The following is a 22,468-nucleotide window of genomic DNA, read 5'->3' on the forward strand; positions in this document are numbered from 1 at the left end:
GTCAATCTCGCTACCCTCTTTATAATCACTGGTTTTCCTTCCTTATATTAAAGTTCCTGTAAACCGTGTAAACCGTGCCGAGCTCCATCTCTATGGAGAGGATGCGGTATATAAACTTAAGGTTTAGTTTAGTTTAGATTCAGACAGGCCTTCCCCTCTCCCATTTGTCAGTAGGACAAACAGAAGTGTGGCATCGTGGTTAAAGCTAAAGCAATGGCCTGCAAAAGTTGTCGAGGAGTGGCACAGCAAACGTAGTGGCTGCGGCTCGAGGCGTCCAGAAGTGCGCCGACGTTGACGTGATGATGTCACACAGATACATGATATCAGTATGTCGACCCATGCGCGATGGCCCTCCAGATGGGCCCTGAACCACCAGTGGGGGGTGCTGGCAGGGAAGATGCATGGAGAAGGTGTCAGCTGATTGCCTACAGGATATGCCTTTCGCTGTGAGTCACGTCCTGTAGGCAGTCAGTCGGTGCCTCTCCTCCTCCCCAGTGTCTCATGGCACACCTCAAATCTCAGGAGGCACATACACTGAACTACAGCCTCAGCACCCTGAGGTTGTGGGTTCAAACCCACGCTGCTCCTTATGACCCTGGGAATGTCACTTAATCCCCCTAATGCCCCAGGTACATTAGATAGAGTGTGAGCCTACCAGGACAGACAGGGAAAATGCTTGAGTACCTGAATAAATTCATGTCAACTGTTCTGAACTCCCCTGGGAGAACGGTATAGAAAACTGAATAAATAAATAGTGTGAAAAGTTTCAGCCTCTGATAACTAGAGCTGGTATTGTGACATCATAATGCCTCATTCCACCAATGCCTAAGAGCCAACCTCATCAGTGATGTCACCATGGCTTGATTGTCCTGCACTTGGCTCACTTTTGCTTTATTTTGATTCTAGAGTGGCGCAGTGGTTAAAGCGACAGCCTTAGCTCCCTGAGTTTGTGGGTTCAAACCCACGCTGCTCCTTGTGACCTTGGGCAAGTCACTTAATCCCCCCCATCGCCCCAGAGTGAGCTCACCGGGACAGACAGGGAAAAATGATTGAGTACCTGAATAAATTCATGTCAATTGTTCTGAGCTCCCCTGGGAGAATGGTATAGAAAAATGTATAAATAAGTAAAGATTTTCATCATAAACCAGAATAAAATACAAGTAACGGTGAAGAGTTTGTCACTTAAAAAAGTAAAATTCAACTGAATTGGAAAAACACCTGCTGTTCTGTAATTCAGAAATCGCCAGCTCCTCAGGGCTTGGATGCTCTTAATATCTTGAAACGTGACTCCTTGCAAAGTGTCTTCTTTTCTCATCGTTGTTCGGATTTGTTCCCTGGACGTGGTCTTCATTGGCACGGCAGCAATGGTTCAGAAGCCCTGGCCCACTCTTTCTGGCCCATCCAGAACCTAAGTCTCTCTCTCCTTCCTGTGGAAACAATCTGCTGTGCATCCTGCTCTGGACAACAGGACAGGCCCTGGGTGTAACCTGTTTCCTCTAATCCCTTTAGACCAACATGCTGAGGGAGGTGAAAGGGCATAAAGATTTTCTTGGGGGGGGGGCTGGGCACACATTGCTCCCCACCTGATCCACTCTCCAGTTGCCATCTGAACAGAGCATGCTAATACCCTGGCCCAGCAGCTGTGCTCATGAGGGGGATTGTCCAATGAAGGGATGCTCAGATGTTGCAGGCTCCAGCAAATCTCCTGCCTCCCTCCCCCCCCCCCCACAAGCCCGCTTATAAAATGCCCCTCTCCAGAGGCTGCTACACTTTACAAGGTGGAAGGCAGAGAGAGAACGAGAAAAATAACAGATGTGGTAGCTACGGAATGGTTGCGGAGGGACTGGGAGACAATCTAGGTGTTTATGACCAACTGAGGACCCTCCAGGTAAGAGACATTTCATACCCATGGTCCTAACTTGTCAGGTTTTGGTTGAGTGGGTTCTGTGGTGGCTGACCATGAGGGGCAATGGTTCCGGCCACCCTGAGAAATCAAAACGAAACCTTTGAAATCAAAATGATAAGATATTTTGACACCTACCAGACAGAACTTAACAGAGATCTGGGCTTTCTTTCCCACTATAAAGACATTTAAAACTGTTCTGCCACCTCTCTGTCTCCTGCCCACCCTGCCACCCCTCCCTCTTCCTATCCCCGAAATGCTTTTATGATATCTGTCAACATTTGCTTTTTATTTCTGATCTGAAGAAGAAGGGTTACCTTCGAAAGCTCATCATAAAATGCATTGAGTTAATATAGCAACATAACATAGTAAATGACGGCAGATAAAGACTTGAACGGTCCATCTAGTCTGCCCATTAGTTATACTCATTAAAAAATTAGATTAACTTATCTCTTCTTTGATATTTCTGGGCCGTAGACTGCAAAGTCTGGTATTGTTCTAGGTTGCCAGAGGATGTGGTAAGAGCGGATAGTGTAGCTGGTTTTAAGAAAGGTTTGGACAAGTTCCTGGAGGAAAAGTCCATAGTCTGTTATTGATAAAGACATGGGGAAGCCACTGTTTGCCCTGTATTGGTAGCATGGAATGTTGCTACACCTTGGGTTTTGGCCAGGTACTAGTGACCCGGATTGGCCACCACGAGAACGGGCTTCATGGACCATTGGTCTGACCCAGTAAGGCTATTCTTATGTTCTTACATTGCTGTTAGTAGTTAGTTAGTCCAATAAAAAAGGTCTCACTGTATTTCCTTTGTTTTATTTCTTTATACTACCTTGGAAAGTGGACTGACACGGCCACCGCACCATTTCAGCCACCCTGAGAAAAGTCAGGGCATTATTGCTGGTCGTTTTCTAAGAGCTGTGTAGTTCCATTTCCATTTCTAGACCGCAAATACCTTTCAGTTCAATGCGGTGTCTAGAAAATAATAAGAGAAACTGTACAATAACAGCGATCTACACAACTCACTGAAAACAATCCACACGTGTTACCAAGACCATCAATTTCCTAGAAATCTAAGAAACGGAGATGAGTTCAACAATCTTCTAAAATGCAAAGATGAAGATGATAACGATAACAATTTCCGAAGTTCGTCATTCCGGCTAGCTGCCTGAAAAGCGAATGATCGTTGTCAAAACCTCTTATAAATGCAACCTCCTACCGAAGGGAATACAGATAATGAAGTAACCCGTAACGGGCGATCAATATTGAAAAAGCTAAATTGATCAACCCAAGTCAATAGAATACCACATAAAAATCACACCACCGACACAGTAGTGTCTGTAAGTCCGTCCATGCAATGGGCTAAGCAGAGGCACAGGGCTGCTTCGGTCTGTCCCTGGTGAGCTTGAACCCCTAAACCAACGTGCACATACTTTCAGAAGAAGGGGGGGACTCGCATTGCTTTCTCTAGACTTCACTGTAGGGGGTGCGGGGAGGGATTATTCATTACTCCCTAGAGTTTGGACGGTGGTCTATGGCACTGAATCCCTCCAAAATGGAGGAATGCGTCATTCTCGATTCCTTCCTAAGTGACAGAGGAGACGGAACTGCTAGCGAACCGTGCAGTGCTGTGTTAGGTTAAACGGGGCAGAAGATGTCTTATACTGTAAGTTTCAATAAATATGGTCCGGCTGCAGGTTATATTGATTTATTTAATTCATTTTCCTCCCCAGGAAGCTCAGAACACAAGGTAACATATATATTAATTGAACACGATACAGAAAACTAAGGCAGTACGGGCTACAGTGATATTCGTCTAATACAGTTGTTCATTCTAAATTAGCAATCAAAGAGAGATGTGAGTTTCACATACAGTTTGATCGTCTTAAAGCAGCGGTCCTGAACCTTTTTTGCACCAGAGACCGGTTTCATACATGACAATTTTTCCATGGACTTAGGGGAGGGGAGGGGGGGGAGGGATTAAAACGCATAATCAATAAAGTGCATAATATAAAATCTAATTATTACATATATAATGTAAATGTAATTATTACATTTTATATTATGCACTTTATTTCTATTATTATTACATTGTAATATATACTGTACAATATATTAATACAACTCACCATAATGAACTAGATGGTCCTATCCCTACGCTCAACAATTCTCCTCTTTCTTCATTTCCCCATATGCACTATCTCTCTCTCTTTCTCTCTCACTCACTCAGACCCCCATGCCTAACAATTCTCCCTTTCTATTCCCTCCCCCACCTCAGCATCCCTTTCCCTTACTCCCTCCATTCTTCCATCCTATGTTCCAAGTTCATGCTTCCCTCCCCCCATTCTGTGTCCCAAGTTCATGCCCCCCTTCCTTCCTTCTTTCCATTCTCTATCCGAAGTATGTGTTTCCTCCTTTCCTTCTGTGTCCCAATGCACCTCCTCTTTCTCATGTCCCAATGCACCCCTCTTCGTCATTCCCTCCCTCTATTCTGTGTTCCAAGTTTCTGCCTCCCTCCCTTGTGTGTTTACCTGTTCTGGCCAACTCCCTCCTCTCAGCCGCGCGTCTCTTCACAAAGCCATGGCTGTGGTTCCTACAGGCGGCCCATGGCTGACCTGGAAGCCTCGAGGGAAGCCACAGGCAGCATGTAGGAGCCACTGTTTGCAGCTTTCTGAAGAGAAGTGCAGCTGGGAGGAGGGAGCCGGCCAGAACCTGGGGACTGCCTGTAATGTATATAAAATAAAAATTTCTGTGCGGCCCGGTTTGGCACAGCCCACGATCTGATACTGGTCCGCAGCCTCGTGGTTGTGGACCCCTGTCTTAAAGCATTCACAAAGAGAGTTTGGTTCAACATACATGAGGAATACATTTGTTTGGGTGTTACAGACTGGATGGTCGTTTAAGTTGAAGGAGGAAGCTTAGTGAGTTGGATGCTCTGGTAATTTGTTTAATAATGATAATGTACAATATGGATTCTAGGGTTAAGGGAATTAGGAGTGGATATGGATGGGAGGATCCTGAGGTAGCAAGTCGGGTTTTGAACCTGATATATATTGAACTTTATTTCACTGCAGTTTCTACTGGGGAACAGGACAATCCACAGTATTCCTGATTTACACTCAGGGTGATATGCTCCCATCCACTAAAGATCTTCACTCTAAACGAGTTTTCCACTCCATGCTTACCTTCCTAGGAGTCAAAACTTGGAATGGCCTTACAGAAAAGACCAGAACTGAACCTTGCCACATCATCTTCCAAAGAAAACTGAAAACACATCTGTTCGATACTTAATCTCCTTTACCCTCTCTTCTCTCCCTTTCCCTTCCTCCTCTCTCCCCTCTTTTTCTCTCTCTTCCTCTCCCTCTTACCTATCCACCTCTTCTCCCTCCTCTTTCTCTCCCCTCTTACCTCTCTTTACACTCGCCTTGAGCCTGTATAGGTATGAGCGACGTACAAATAGAAAGATTAGATTAGATTAGATGTGGCTGAGAACACTGTACACCACCATGGCTACTCAACTGCAGTGTCTGCTTTCATTCAGGGGACTTTCCTGCACCTCTGTTTAGCTAGAGAAGGGGAGGAGAGTTGCGGGGGATTTCCATACAAAAGACTGGGGATGAGGCTTTCTTAAACTCCCCGACAGTGCAGATAGACTTCCACGTATCATGAAGATCTGGTCTTCTTCAAGGAGGGACACCTTGGGCCTAAATGAGCACAGCTGAAAATCAGAGCTAACTTGTTTCCCACCTGTTAATTTCACCTGTGTGCTTTTGACAGGAACAATCCGAGTCCTTGGTGGGGGAAGCCTCGGGTTTGCTGAGGAACAATGAGAAAGACACTTCTCTTGCTGCCCCTCTGGGTGAAGCTGGCATTCACTGATGGGTAAGTATACCCTGCCCCTCTGGAGTAGACTGGGCCTCATTTTCTCTTTCTTCAAGCTTGCTGTGCGAGTATAAGATGTTATGATGGGTTCCTACTATTTGAACAGTTAGTGAGTGGACAAGATAGCCAGGTAAAGTTTTATGTATAACTTTGTGCATATATTCAGAAGGACTTACTGTATGTATGTACCTAAATTCATTCTTTAACTTTTCTATATCTAGCGGCAAAATGGTGGAACTCTCTCTCATAGAAACATAGAAATAGACGGTAGATAAGGGCCACGACCCATCTAGTCTCAACACAACTAAGACCTTCTCCCTCCTACAAAAGCTTCCGAAAGGACATGAAAACCTATCTGTTTGCAAAATATCTCGTTCAAGCGAAATGCCGCCTTTAAATATAGGTTCTGAAATCTTATATCCCTAATAAGGATCTCACCAAACATAACAGATAACATGATGTCTTCATCCCTAATATAAGATTGTACTTCCGGATATGACCAGTCTCTTCTTAATCTGTAAATGCCATTGAATTCCTCCTGGGGGTATATTAGCGATCTATAAGTATTTATAGTAATCTAATGTAAATCTACTACTATAAAGCTATGTGTACAACTTAGAAATATAGAAACATGACGGCAGATAAAGGCCAAATGGCCCACCCAGTCTGCCCATCTGTATCTCCTCCCCTTCCTAAGAGATCCTACATGCCTCTCCCATGCACTCTTGAATTAAGACACTGTCTTGGTCTCCACCACCTCTTCCGGAAAATTGTTCCACGCATCTATCACCCTTTCCGTAAAAAAGTATTTCTTTAGATTACTCCTGAGCCTATCACCTCTTAACTTTATCCTAGGCCCTCTCATTCCAGAGCTTCCTTTCATATGAAAGAGACTCCCCTCATGCGTATTTACATCACATAAGTAAATATCTCTATCATATCTCCCCTCTCCTGCCTTTCTTCAAAAGTATACAGACTGAGATATTTTAGTCTGTCCCCAATCGCCTTTAGACGAAGACCACAAACCATTTTAGTAGCCTTCCTTTGGACCGACTCCATCTTTTTTTTTTTTTTTTTTAATAATATATTTTATTAAGTTTCAAAAAGAACCAAACAAATACAGAATACCACAGTGTACAAAGCACAGTGTCACATTTCAGCATGATATGCTGAGTCTCACCCAGTCACCTCCCCCCTCCCAAAAACCACACAAAACCAACCAAGATCAATCCACAATCCCCATTCCAGTGTGTCACTAACAGAAAAAGTTAAACATTCAACAAATGACTGCGGGCTCTAGGTGTCAGAGTGGTCCAAAAGGGTTCCCAACAAGAACAAAACGCACGCCCCTGCGGTGTATCCAGAGAAGGTACTCGAAGGCATTCCATGGATGCCAATTCTATCATCAGCTAATGAGCCAAAGTCGGAGAATCAGAAGATATCCAGCAATGAAGAATCACTTTCTTGCCCAGTAAAATTGCTCTTTCCAAAAAGCCCCTGAAACCCTTCGGAGAGGTTCTCGGCAAAGAATCTACAGTGAACAAACTGAGCGGACCAAAAACATATGTGTGGTTCCACATGACCATAATGTGCTGATGGACCTGCTGCCAAAAGGTTTGTATCCGTATACATAAGTATGGATTACACTTACACTGTGCTTCTGCTGATTACACTTAAGGCAATCAGCAGAAGTACAGAGGGAAGCTTGAAACAAGTACGCCGGAGACCTGTAGAGGCGTAACAGGAATTTGTAATTCAGTTCTATCAAAGTCACTCTAGAAGTCAATTTTGCCACTTGACAAAGTCCTCTCTGTATCATTTGATCCGTAACCTCGCAAGGTAAGTCCAAAGTCCATTGATTCGCATAATGAGCGTAAGGCATATCACCTAAAGATTCCTGCAGGTGACAATAATGATATCGTAAAGGAATCAACGTCTGGGCTGACAAACATAAAGCTTCAGAAAGAGTTTCCATTCGTCTATCTGTAAGACAGTCTTGTGGCAAGGAACGAACATAGTAAGAAAGCTGAGCTTAAGGGAGCCAATGTTGAGCTGTCCAGCCATGCTCCCTAATGAGGTCTTCCAAAGAGTATAAAGTTCCATTAGAGTGGACAAGTTGAAATATGTATTGAGAAGAAGCAGCCTTCCACACTGCTGCCACCACCTGCCATCCCTGGAACAAAGTCACCATTTCCCTGTAATGGTAAATAAGGGGTCACATTGAATGGGATATGCATCCTTTGGCGCAAAGTCTTCCAGACTTGACGCAAGGGCATCAAAAATAAATCTCTAGCAGAGGATGTCCTTGGAGGCAAACGCTTCACGTGAAGTAAATAGCTGAAATGATATGGTCCACAGAGAAACAATTCTTGGCTTGTAGCAGAAAAATGACCCGTTCCCCGAAACACAACATCTTCAAGCTGCGCAGTCCCAGTCCACCCTGGTCACTAGGTCTTTGCAAAGCAGGCAGGGATAATCTCGCCTTCTTCCCATTCCACAAATAACGTCGGAGACATGTACTCAACTCCTTATCATGTTTAGTAGAAAGGAGTATTGGTAACTTCTGAAAGACATAAAGCCACTGTGGTACCAAAACCATATTATACAGTGCAATCTTCCCCATGAGAGAAAGAGGGTAAACCTGCCAGTTGTGCAATTTTTGTTTGGTGGCGGTCAGTAAAGGGACAATGTTCAAATGATAAAGCTGAGAAAGATCCGGAGAAACCTGAATGCCCAGATATTTCAACTGTCCCTGGGCCCAGACCAGAGGAAAAGGACCCTGCCAGGTACTTTGTACATCTGGAGATAAAGCCAATACCAATGATTTCTGTTTATTTAACACCAGACTGGAACTCATCAAGAAGCTCCAGAGCTCGAGCGACAGATCTCTGTGGATTCCCAAGGGTCAACAGGAGGTCATCCGCAAACGTCAATACCCGCAATTGCGAATCGCCCTCCGGCAGACCCTGCAAGTCAGCATCCCTCTGCAGAGTGCGCAAAAAGGGATCAAGGTAAAGGAGAAACAGAAGGGGTGATAAAGGACTCCCCTGCCTGGTGCCCCTCGCAATCATAAAGGAGGATGTGCGACTGCCATTGACCAGGACACAGGCTGTAGGATTTGTATACAACAACCGAACCATATCTAGATACCATCCGGAGATGCCCATGTATTGGAGCACCCAAAAAAGATCGAAACATAGAAACATAGAAATTGACGGCAGAAAAGGGCCATAGCCCATCGAGTCTGCCCATACCAATGACCCACTCCCCGACTTTTACTCCCCTATAGATCCCACGTGAATATCCCATTTTCTCTTAAAATCTGACACGCTGTTGGCCTCAATCACCTGCTGAGGCAGCTCGTTCCAATGATCGACCACCCTTTCGGTGAAGAAGTACTTTCTAGCATCACCTTGAAGTTTCCCTCCCCTGATTTTCAGCGAGTGTCCTCTGGTTACCGAGGGCCCTGTAAGACTGAAGATATCATCTTTCACCTCTATACACCCCGTGATATACTTAAAGGTCTCAATCATGTCCCCCCTCTCTCTTCGCTCCTCCAGTGAGTACATCCGCAGTTTTTTTAGCCTTTCTTCGTACGTGAGATCCCTGAGCCCCAAGACCATCCTGGTAGCCATTCGCTGAACCGACTCAATTCTCAACACATCTTTCCGGTAGTGTGGTTTCCAGACTTGAACACAATACTCGAGATGAGGTCTCACCATGGATCTGTATAGTGGCATTATGACTTCAGGTTTTCTGCTGACAAAACCCCTACGGATGCAGCCCATCATTTGTCTTGCCTTGGACGAAGCCTTCTCCACATGATTGGCAGCCTTCATATCATTGCTAATGATCACTCCTAAATCACGTTCCACCGTGGTCCTGGACAAGGTTTCACCATTTAGTGTGTAAGTTCTGTGTGGATTTTTTTTGCCTAGGTGCATTACTTTACATTTTTTAGCATTGAAGCCTAGCTGCCAAGTTGATGACCACTGTTCCAGCTGCCGTAGGTCCTGCGTCATAAAGTCAGGCACACTGCTTTTGTCTACTATGTTGCATAGTTTGGCGTCGTCGGCAAACAGTGATACTTTTCCTCTAAGCCCTTTGGTCAAATCTCCTATGAATAAATTGAATAGAATCGGCCCTAAGACGGAGCCCTGAGGTACTCCACTTGTCACTGCTGACGTTTTGGAGGGGGTACCGTTTACCATCACTCTTTGAAGCCTACCATCTAGCCAATCCCTTATCCATGTAGTGAATGTATCCCCTAATCCCATCGATTTTAGTTTGTTCAACAGCCTGCGGTGTGGAACGCTATCAAAAGCTTTGCTGAAGTCCAAATATATCACGTCCAGGGACTCCCCGGCATCCAGATGACTGGTCACCCAGTCAAAGAAGTCAATCAGATTTGATTGGCAAGACCTTCCCCTGGTAAATCCGTGTTGGTGTGGATCACGTAAATTTTCTTTGTCTAGAATTTTGTCGAGTTTCTGTTTGATCAGTGTTTCCATGAGTTTGCACACTATGGATGTAAGACTCACCGGTCTGTAATTTTCTGTCTCTGTTCTGCAGCCCTTTTTGTGGAGTGGAATTACGTTAGCTGTTTTCCAGTCTAGGGGTACTTTTCCCGTGCGCATGGAAAGATTGAAGAGCACGGATAGTGGTTCAGCCAGAACTTCACTCAGCTCTCTGAGTACCCTGGGGTGTAGATTGTCAGGTCCCATGGCTTTGTCTACTTTGAGTCTTGAGAGTTTGTGGTAGACGCTACTGGGTGTAAACTCGTAATCATAAAACAGGTCATTTTGGCTGTCTCTTATCTGTAGTTGTGGACCAGCTCCCGGTGCTTCACAGGTGAATACTGAGCAGAAGTATTCGTTTAGCAGTTCTGCCTTGGTAGTATCAGATTCTGCGTAGTTTCCATCTGATTGCCTAAGGCGTTCTATCCCATCTTTGTTTCTCTTCCTGTCGCTAATGTACTTGAAAAAGGATTTGTCCCCTTTTTTAATGTTCCATGCTAGATCTTCCTCTGTTCGAAGTTTGGCTTCCCTGACTGCCTTTTTGACAGCCTTAGATCTGGCCAGATAGTCTTCTTTTACCTCCCTTTTCCTAAGATGTTTGTAGGTGATAAATGCTTCTTTTTTCTTTTTAATGAGGTCCGAAATTTCCTTACTGAACCATTGTGGTTTTTTGTTTCTCCGGCGTTTGCTTACTGTATTTATGTAGCAGCTAGATGCTTCGTTCAGGATGGATTTCAGATTTGACCACATAGTTTCCGGATTGTCAGTTTCTGCATGGTTTTGCATCTCCTGATGGACAAAGTCTCTCATGTGGTCGAAGTCTACGCCCCTAAATTTGAGGACCCTCGTTGCTGTGTTTGTTTTAGAGAAGCCTTTCCTGAGGTTGATCCATACCATGTTGTGGTCACTGGAGGCCAGCGTCTCTCCCACTGATACTTCTGAGACACTGTCTCCATTTGTGAGTACCAGGTCCAGTATTGCCTTTTCCCTGGTGGGCTCTAATACCATTTGTTTGAGTTGTGCACCCTTAATGGAGGTTAATATTCTTCAAAGGCCGTAGCAGCATCTAGGCCAACCAAGACCCCCTTAAGAGCAGCATCTTGAGTGCGCTGCACAGCAGTGAGCAGCCAACGAACATTTAAAACAGAATGGCGATGTTTCACGAAACCCACCTGCTCAGGGACAATCAATGCAGGGAATAAGAGCGCTAACCGGTTGGCCAAAATCTTATCCAGAATCTTAAGATCAACATTTATCAATGATATAGGGCGATAGGACTTGGACCCCTGGTCTGACCCAGTGGTGGCAACTTCTTATGTTCTTAATGTCTAGGTCAGACTTCCCCAGTTTAGGTATTAAAGTAATATAAGCATGATTTGCTCCAGGAGGAAATCCATCAGACGCAAGGGCCGCAGAAAAGTATGCCTCCAAGGGACCACATAAGGACGGAAACAAAATCTTATAAAACTTTGGGGAAAATCCATCAGGACCCGGGGAAGTACAATTTTTGAGTTGAGTTACTGCTACTTGGATCTCTTTCGCCTGAATGGAACGATTTAATTGTTGGCGGGTAGGAGATGACAGGCGAAGGACCCCTGCATCCGCCAAGCAATCACTTACATCCGGGCCCCCAGAACTCTCCCTCAAAGAATAAAAATCTCTATAATATTGGAAAAAACCCTCTACTATCTCTGGTGTAGTAGTCAAACCCCCCCCCCCCCCCCAGAAGGAAGCCAGAGCCGAGGAATATAATGGTTAGGCCTCTTAGGTTTTGTCAACGTCGCTAAAAGGCGCCCCGGCTTATTGCCATATTTATAATAATGAAATATAGTGTAATAAAGATACTTTTGGGTGCGCTCGTGAAGTAGAGTGTTCAAGGACGCCTGAGCCGCCACCCAGGCCTCCCTCGATTGAGGGGAAGGATGAGTAATATATATGTGTTTGAGTCGCCTACATTTCCCCTCCAACTGTAGTATACCCTGAGACAATCGTTTTCTCTGGGCCAACATGTAGGAAATTATCTCTCCCCGGAGTACTGCTTTCGCCGCTTTCCAGAATAGTAAAGGGGTATCCTTATGGGAAGAGTTAAAAGACTCATAGTCCTCCCACTTTTTAATTAAATATTGAATGAAATCTGGGTTTTTAGCCCAATAGGAAGGAAACTTCCAACTGTCCACATCACTGGGGAACCATCAGTTCTAAGCAAATCGACCCAAACTGGACAATGATCAGACAGGGAGGGCGGACCCACCACAGAAGAATGGACCTGAGATAGATAAGCCTTAGAAGTCAATATATAATCAATTCTGGAAAAGGTATGATGGGCCCGAGATTGAGGGGTATAATCTCTCTCAGTAGAGTGTAGGAGATTGCAGGAATCAATCAGGTCTAAAGTATCACACAAGTAAGGAATACTCCTAGTTATGGTATGTGGGGGAGATGCACCCGGCCTTGTTCTGTCTAATGCCGGATCGAGCACCTGGTTTAGGTCCCCAGAGAGAATGGGAACCTGAAGGCCTTGAGCATGCGCAGATGCTCAAGGCCCAGCGCGAAGGAGGCAGATCTTCCGGCACCGGCATGTCCTGTGTGTTGGTGCCGGTGCCAGTGCCAAATGGGGGTAAGAAATGTGATCGGGTGGGTGGTGGATGCCTGGGGGATGCCGGATCGTGGTGGGGAGGGGGCGCGACGCGAGCGGAGGGTGCCGGCTTGCGGGGGGGGGGGCGCTCATAAATCGAGGCACGCTCGGTTTCCGAGGCGCTGATTTTGCAAATGTTTTGCTCGTCTTGCAAAACACTCGCAAACCGAGGTACCACTGTATTTGATTTTAAAATGAATAAAGAATTTACAAAAAAAAATGGATGCTGGGAAGCAGCAATTTTTGAGGGTGAAAGATTTTAAGCGGCGATTTTGTAGGAGAAAGCACGGAAGCGGCGATTTTCAGAGTGAATGTTGGTAAGCGCTAAACTTTTTTATCGGTACAGTAAAAGAAAAGAAACTTTACTCATGACGTAATTTGGGGGTGGTGAAGTCAGCATCTGAAAAATCACGAATAAGCGGAACCGCGAGGGTAGAAACCGTGAATATGGAGGGAGAAGTGTACCACTGTAATATCCAGTTATCAGTTTGGTCTGTCCCCTGAGGAAGGCAGTGTTCTCCCAAAACCAGGATCCAAGTTGGGACTTCCCGTAGGAATTTTCAATAAAATCCCTTGTGTTGTATTGTGACATCGGCTTTGCCTTTCAAGTTTCAAGTTTATTCAAGTATTTGATTAAACGCTTATCCAAAGATACCAAGCTGGGCAAAGGAAGACTCCTCTTTTTTTGTCGAGTTGCATTCTCTAAATTCATACATGTTACTAGCACTTAAATTATAGAATTGTCCTTAGAACATAAGAATAACCATATTGGGTCAGACCAGTGGTCTCATTTAGTCCAGTATCCTGTTTCCATTATGACCAATCCAGGTCAGATACCCAAATAGTAGCAACGTTCCATGTAAAATTTCAAAGGATAGTAAGATTCCGGAATCCTAAAGGGTAACAAGATTCCGGAATCCTAAATGGTAGGAACATTCCATGCTACCGATCCAGGGCAAGCAGTGGCTTCCCCCATGTCTGTCTCAATAGGAGACTATGGACTTTTCCTCCAGGAACTTGTCCAAACCTTTTTTTAAACCCAGCTATGCTAACCACATCCTCTGGCAACAAGTTCCAGAGGTTAACTATTTCTGAAACCATTCCCTTGGTAATTTCTTTGAGTGCCCCCTGGTTTTTGTACTTTTTGAAAAGGTGAAAAATCGATTCACTTTTACCCATTCTACAGCGCTCGGGATTTTTTTTTAGATCTCAATCATAGCCAACTCTTTTTCCAAGCTGAAGAGCCCCAACCTCTTTAGTCTTTCCTCATATGAGAGGAGTTCCATCTCCTTTATCATCTTGGCCGCTCTTTTCTAATTCTGCTATATCTTATTTTTGGAGTGCATATTAAGTTATATGTATTTAATTTAGCTAATTTAAGGGGTGGAAAACTTCGACATCACAAAGATTGAGATTCAAAGTGACTTAAGCGGCCCAGTTAAATCACCCATGTAGGGCTGACATTCAGCTGCACTTAACCAGTTACTGGCACTGAATATCGCCGCAGACTGCTAAAATCAAGAGTCAGCTATTCTTCGAGTGGTCTGGGGCAGAGTTGACACGCAGTTAAATGCCGATATTATGCCAAAGTTAAGTGACCAAATCGGACCATGTACGATGATCTATTTGAATTTGTAACTATGACCTAACCATGGGCACCTTTTACTAAGCCATGCTAGAGGTTTCTACCGCTCGGAGCAGTTACCTCACCGGGCCGCGGTAGAAACCTCTACTGCAGCTTAGGAAAACCCAGCCTGTATTAACCCTTCAATTGGCAGCTGGTGAAACGGTGTTGAATGAGAGCATCAGTGCCAAATAAGAATCGTTTGGAGATGCAGATCTCCCATAAGGGCCATAGAATACACACGTTGCTTCTGAGCAACAATGCCGAATAAAGGGTTGATAGTTGCACTAGCAACTCTACTGAATGTCCGTGTCAGACCATCCGTTGTAACTTTTCGGGTAACTGACACAACCTCTTGTACTGTAATCCAACCTTGAACTGAACAGGTAAAGGCGGAATAGAAAACCTGATTAACATAACATATAGTTTCTTATATCCTGAAATTTTCAACAAGGAATCATTGCAGCTTAACATAACGCATAAAATTCATCCCTATCTGTAGGTCGTGTGGCTTAGGCCGTTAAATGCTGAATATCGCACTTAACTACATAAGAGATAGCAGGCCGCATAAGGCTGGATATTCAGTGCCGGAGCCCAGACATAGCTTGACACTGAACATCTGGAAAGTGAGAGATTAGAAAAACTGGGCCTCTTCTCCCTTGAAAAGAGGAGACTGAAAGGGGACATGATCGAAACGTTCAAAATGGTGTCAGGTCAAAAGCGCGCCGGGACAAAGGCGCGCGCAGACAATTGAGCGCAGCCCGGAGGCGCGCGCCGCAGAAAATTACTGTTTTTAGGGTTCCGACGGGGGTGTGTGTGTGTGTGGGGGAACCCCCCCACTTTACTTAATAGGGATCGCGCCGCGTTGTGGGGGGCGTTGTGGGGGGTTTGTGGGGTTGTAACCACCCACATTTTACTGAAAACTTCACTTTTTCCCTGTTTTTAGGGAAAAAGTTAAGTTTACAGTAAAATGTGGAGGGTTACAACCCCCCAAACCTCCCACAACGCCGGCGCGATCTCTATTAAGTAAACTGGGGGGGGCTCCCCAACAAAACCCCCCGTCGGAGCCCCTAAAAACTGTAATTTTCTTCGGCGCGCGTCTCTGTCTTGCGCTCAGTTGTCGGCGCGCACCTTTGTCTTTCGCGGGGTTGTCTATGAACCGTTCAAAATAATGAAGGGAATAGACTTAGTAGAGAAAGACAGGTTGTTCACCCTCTCCAAGGTAGGGAGAACGAGAGGACACTCTCTAAAGTTGAAAGGGGATAGATTCCGTACAAACGTAAGAAAGTTCTTCTTCACCCAGAGAGTGGTAGAAATCTGGAACGCTCTTCCGGAGGCTGTTATAGGGGGCAACGCCCTCCAGGGATTCAAGACAAAGTTAGACAAGTTCCTGCTGAACCAGAACGTATGCAGGTAAGGCTAGACTAAGGGCACTGGTCTTTGACCTAAGGGCCGCCATGGGAGTGGAAGATAGACCACTGGTCTTGAAAGGTCACTTGGACACACAATGTCAGAGGCGTGAAGAAAGTACAAGAAATTTTATTCACAGCATGCCGGGACCCTAGTGCAGTTAATAGCCTGCCTACTAGAGTGTCAGAAACAGGAAATACACGGACTTTTATGCCCTTTTTGCAAACTAATATATGCAAAAACTACAAATTTCATTTGTTACTTCTATAACTTTCTACAATTATTATTGGTCCTAAGCCAGCACTTATGATAGGTTCAGGGGTACAACTTATAGTCCTATAGGAAACTAGCTCATTTCTCTGCTTATCTAAATCTTACAGGTCTAAATGCTACATGTACAGAAGGGCAGGGCACATCATGGCTCAAACTCTTATCTATTCAGCTTACAATGTGGTAAGGTAGGGACATACATTTTAGGCAGATGAAGTCAATAGATTGTAAACTTTCTTCAGCTATGTAGACCAGAGCAATATTTTAAACAACAGTTAACCATTTCATGACCCTACATTCCCCCCTTTCAGGCTGGCGTACCTAAGGAGCCAAGCCTGACAAAATAAAGTTAGGGGTCAGGAAAGTCGGGGTTCCCAGTGGGTAAGGGACGATACTGGGAGAGGGCCAATGCAGCAGTGGAACGTTTGACAGCAGAGTCCATAGTTCAGTGGAGCAGCTTTATGGCTATGGGGACCATACAGGGCAGGCAGCAAAGGAGCAGAGAAGACAGGGCAGCAACCAGCAAGATGATCTTCAATGCTGAACCAGAGGGCAATCAGGAGCTGAAGGTACCAGAGATCCAGTCTGCAGTAAGGTCACGCCAGGTCTGGTCAGGAACATGAGCCAGTTTGGTGATACGATCCACATCGTTCTCAATCACTTTACTCAAGTTCAAGGCAACAGTTGGAAAGGTTGAATTTACCACAGGCACAGCAGCTAGTAAATAGTCCAAAGCTAGACGATTCTGATCTGCAGTGCACATTTTAGCATTCGCTCTGCCAATGGTACTCAAAGCTCGGGAGGTCTCATTGGTTATCAGTTCAAGTACAGCTTATAGACAAATAATGCAGTTCAGCATATAGATTGGGGTCCGATAGCCCCAGGTGTCATCCTCGGTCCATGTGTCAGGTCCATAAGCAGCAATGATCCGTTCTGCAGGCCAGTCATCACCCCATTCACCTATTTTAAGGGAATTGGTGGAAGTAGACCGCTTTTGGCGACCTCTGGTGTTGAATACAGGGGCTCCCAGGTGTTCACCATCGGGAAGAAGCTGGGACGAATCATGCAAAGCACACATGTACCAGTCTAGTTAACAGGCAATCAAGAGTAGGCAAACAGATCACAGAGCCAGTATCAACTATCAGGAGCTGACCATAATTCATAGGAAGTTCCATTAAGCAGTGTCTGAAGGGCTGAAGACAGTGGGAAGCAACAATGGAGGTTCACAAGGCCCATCGTGAAGGTCGTGGACCTAACGTAAAAGTGAGGGTCTGTGAAGTCAGGTTTAACATGTCCAGCTGCATTGCCTCCCATAGCCACTGTTCTCCCATACCAGTCCCTCCTCAAACAAAATAATTGCTAACATTAAGAGTCTGACCTATAGTTTCAGCAAACTATATAAACAGATTTCTAGTGATTACAGGATATTAGTATCTACTTTCATAATTTCATAAAACTGGGGAAACACCACAGAGTGATAGACAGGAGCACATGAGTGGGATACAATTCGGACATATACATCAGTACCTGGGTCTCACCTTTTACCATCAATATACAATGCCATACAGTCTCTGGCCTTCTGGACTTGGACATTGGCATTCCAGTTATATGGGTCAGTGATAGTGAAAACCATGGGATTACAGTAGCCTGTAGTACACAAGGGGCCGGAGCTAGGACCTATAGTAAGGGAGGCAGACGGGGTATTAGGGGGATATTTGTGTGGGTTATTGTAGGTGGCCCACAAGACACTTTCTCATAAAGGACAGGCTCCACCATTAGTGAAGGTTTCCTCATAGGGGCAGTTCTTAAAGGCATCAGGTTATACAGACCTATAGCACATTTGGTATAATAACGCTGTCAATCTAGGGAGCCACACAAAACTGAATTAGGGGTAGTACCATGACCTTGAGAAACATCAAATAGCACACATGTATCACAATACAAAGACACCGGGTGAGTGGGGTCTACAATAAGAGTCTAGTTGATAAGTGGACCCTCAACATTATAAATGCAGATTTCCGCCCACTTTTAAACTTCATCACCAGTAGGTTGGAAACAGAAAATACCCTCAAATGTTTGACACTTTCTGTACTTAACTCCTTCATGCAAACAAACATCAGGCAAAAGGGCTAGGGGCACTTGTTAAGTACAATAGGAAAGAAATACAGAAGAAAGAAGCATAAGTGAGGGCAACACAAATATCATATCTATATATACTAACATAGGAAGCTCATTTTCCTTTCAGGCACAACTTAGAAAACTTCAAACAGTTATACTCAAGACACTTGCTAAAGGCAGTGTGAACCACAGGCAGTCAATTAAACTCAAACACTTATAAAGAATTATATTCAGAACACCTGCTAAGTACAATGGTAAATATTCAGAACTTTTGAGGTCTTAGAAAGCTTCAGCTGAAGATCCGTGTTGTAGTGGAACCAAGTTTCATGTCTGGACACCTTGACAACTGTAAGAGAAGAAATTATTACAGTAAAAGGACCTATCCACCTAAGTTTCAGGGGGTCTGACTTCCAAGTTTTAGCCATACTGTATTTACAGGGACATATCCATGGACTTGTGTAGCTATCGATAGTGGGGCCCTTTCCAGGACCCATTTGTGGAGCTCTTAAAGGGCTTTAGCTAAAGACTGGACCTGACTCTAGAGGATATCTGATCCCAGAGTAGCAAAGGAACCAGGATCTGGGTTCACAATGGGTGGTGGCCGGCCGGACATGAGCTCAAATGGGGCTTAGATGGGATGCATCTAATCTGAAAAAGAACAGAAGGCAGCAGGACAGGCCAGGACAGATTAGTTTCTTCAATTCATTTTGTGAGAAGGGTCTTAAGAGTTCTGTTTATTCTTTCGACCTGACCAGAGCTCTCAGGATGGTAAGCAGCATATAATTTCTATTCAATTTGGAGGGCCTGAGCAATTTGTTGGACAACATCGGCAATGAAAGCAGGGCCATTGTCACTGCCTATAAAAACAAGGAGATCAAGGCACGGAATTATTCAGGAGGTGTTTGGTTACGTCTCTGGCGCGTTCAGTGCAAGTAAGGAAGGCTTTGACCCATCTAGTCAGGGTGTCTGTGAAGACTAGGAAGTGACTGAGGGAACGGGAAATGGGCATGTGGGTAAAATCTACAGACAGAACCTGCATCGGATATGTTCCAATAGGTTGGTATCCAAGAGGTGGCAGTCATCTGATTGGGAATTTTATTCTAGAACCGACAACACACTGTCGGACCATATTCCGGACTAGCTGATCAAGGTGATTGATAAAGAAATGTCTCTTGAGAGTCAATTTTCATAGCGGGTTCTCCAGAGTGTGCCAGATCATGGCATCTTTTGACAATCGTGAGGGCCAGGTGTTGAGGAATAACTATGAGGGTGTTGTGCTTGCGTTTGAATTATCAGTGTGTGGGTCTGGATTGGCACTTGAATTGGCGCATTTTGTATCCACCCCCCTTTCAGGACAGACTGGCCCAAAATAATGCATGCCCAAGTCTGTTCCTGAGAAGCGTACTGGGGTGTAAGGGAATCCAGAAAAGGAATGATTGTATACAGAGGAGCCGAAAGAGGGGGCAGAGACTGGCAGCTCGGGCTGTGCGGTCGGCAAGGGCATTGCCACGAGAGACAAGGTCCGTCACGCGTCTGTAAGCATGGCAGTGCATAACAGAAACACATGAGGGTAGTTGTACGGCCTCAAGAAGGTCAAGAATGAGGGGAGCATGATGGATCAGGCGGCCGGAGGCTATAATGAAACCTCGATATTTCCAGATGGCCCTATGGGAATGCAAGTTAAGGAAAGCATATTTGGAGTCAGTATATATATATTGCAAGACTAAAGAAGCAGACTATCGCAGGGCAGAAGTAAGGGCATACAGCTCAGCTTCTTGGGCAGAAGGGCCAGAGGGCAGGGGCCTGAGTCAGAAGTTTTTGGAGGCAGCGAAAAGACCGCTCCTGAAGCTGGGTCCAGACAAAAGGGGCTGAGTCAGCGCCTTTGGTGGAATCATACAGAGGACGAGCAATAGTAGAGAAATCAGGGATCCAGATGGGACAGTATCCTGCAATACTGAGAAAGGTGCTCAGAGCCTTGCATTTATCAGGGACAGGGAGACTACAGACAGCCTGGACCTCGGTGTAGGAAGGGACCTGGTACCCTGGGAGATTTGAAAGCCAAGGTAGGTGACACGAGGAAGGCATACTTGAAATCAATGTAAATATGGCCACAGGAAAATTTAAAAGGCAGACCCACTATCTGAAAGACTCAGATAAATAATAATAATAACAGTTTATATACCACAATACCGTGAAGAGCTATGTGGTTTACAAAAGATTAGAGAAGGTCCAAATAATTGAACTTAAGATGTGTACTAACACATAAGAATTGTTCTCAATCCCTATTCTATATCAGGTTCCTACCCCAAAGAGCTGACTTGTAAAAATTAAGTAAAATGCAGTTCTGGATCCACCCACTAAGCAGGGTAGTCTGACACAAGCGCTCTCTAAAGCAGCAGTCCCTTCACTATCAGCTGACTGGCAAAAATATTTACTTCAATACAAAAGCATTCCTAAAAATTACATTGTTATACCTAAACTTACATTTTTTATATACAGAAATACAAAACAAAGATTGGAATATACAGTAAAACTTTGGATTGCAAATAACTTGGTTTGCAAGTGTTCTATAAGACAAGCAATGATTAAATTTTAACTTGCTATACCAGCAACGTCTTGCAATACACATACATACAGTATAGAAGCATCACATTTTCACAACTGAGCCAATGGTTCCTCTCTATATGACGCTGCAGGAATGCAGTGACTGTTCCAAACGAGCAAGGGCTTGCAATACAAGTATGTATATTTTTGTACACTAGTGCCCTGGAATACAAGCATGCTTCTGGAACAAATTATGCTCCCAAACCAAGGTTTTACTGTACTCACAAGTTTAAACATTGTTCATTTTTATTTTTTTTTTGTTACAATCAACATGGGTCTCAGTAGAGACTTACTCCCCCTTCCTACAGAATTTCACAAAGGAGAGAGAGTTGCTTAAAGATCAAAGAGATCAAATTACAGATGTAGTCCTTTTCAGAATTTTTAAATTTAGACAAATAACGTCTAAATTTAGACAAAGAACTTCTTTTTAGCATGAAATATAAGTTCCAGAAATCATATTTTTCGTTTATATACATTTCTAAATATATATAAACATTTTATAACATAGCCAAAAACTTTAAATCTAAAACTACTTATCTGTTTCAGGAGAAACCGCATTTGAAGTGCTAAACACTTCATGGCCCTTATCACAAAAGGAGGAGGAGGGGTACTCCCCTCTCCTGCTTTAAACAACTGACAGTTTAAACTTCACTAATACATTTGGACAGACAGAACTCATAAAAAACCCGGGATACTGCAGGACTTGGGAATCAGATGAAGGGAAGAATTTGGCAAGGTCTGAAGCAAGGGCAGTGCTGAATAGAGAGGGGCTAATTTTAAAGCCCTGGGGTAGACGGGTCCAGGTTACTTAGGAGGTTTGTCCAGTGGAAGGGTTTTCCCATTGGAATGCAAAAATTGGCTGACTGGAAGAGGAACTGACAGCAAACGAATGCATAAAAACCTGACGAGTTATGTCCTCTTCCAGGGAGCCAGAGGGGGCCAGCCCACACCAAATATCAGCCATTCTAACTGGCACAGACAAATAAGGGTTGATTTGTTAAGTATAATCAAAGACAAATTCCTTTTTTAAAATTAGCTAACATATCAAGGGATCCCCACAGGTAGACAGACATCCCCCCATTGTGCAATGGAGGACAAAAACACTTCCCTGTATTCCTGGCCCCGCCCGTCTCCGAGCTAGGGAAACGCAGTACTAACAGGTCCACACTCGCTTCGTCCTCAAGGACGTCTCAAACACTCTCAAACACACAAAACACAACAGATTTCAGTTCAGTTACTCAAAACCAGAAAATAACAGTTCCTAGAATCCTTCCCCACAACTTTTCAGCGACAGATCACGTGGCTTACTAGGCAGGAGACGAGAGACAGGATAGGGATGATCAATCCCCACTTACCAGATAGTGGCCACTCCAGGTACAGATACAGATACAGATTCTTGTACTTTAAACTGAGACTAGATAAGTCAGTTGAAGCGGTCCAACGTCCTGAGGTCTGCCAACCCCCCAAAAGGAAGGCAGCCGGCTAAGCAGACATATCAGCCGTAGGAC

At 44.6% G+C, this 22,468-nt stretch overlaps 1 protein-coding gene across 1 annotated transcript in view; it reads left to right on the forward strand.

Moving 5' to 3' along the window:
• The first annotated feature begins 5,726 nt into the window (after positions 1-5,726).
• LOC117354948 (SCO-spondin-like) overlaps positions 5,727-22,468 on the forward strand; it is a 441,431-nt gene continuing 424,689 nt past the window's right edge. Inside the window, 1 exon segment of the mRNA XM_033932909.1 lies at positions 5,727-5,782. Coding sequence (XP_033788800.1) covers positions 5,727-5,782 — 56 coding nt within the window.

This window comes from Geotrypetes seraphini, chromosome 2, assembly GCF_902459505.1.
Source record: "Geotrypetes seraphini chromosome 2, aGeoSer1.1, whole genome shotgun sequence".
NCBI classification, from domain to species: Eukaryota; Metazoa; Chordata; class Amphibia; order Gymnophiona; family Dermophiidae; genus Geotrypetes; species Geotrypetes seraphini.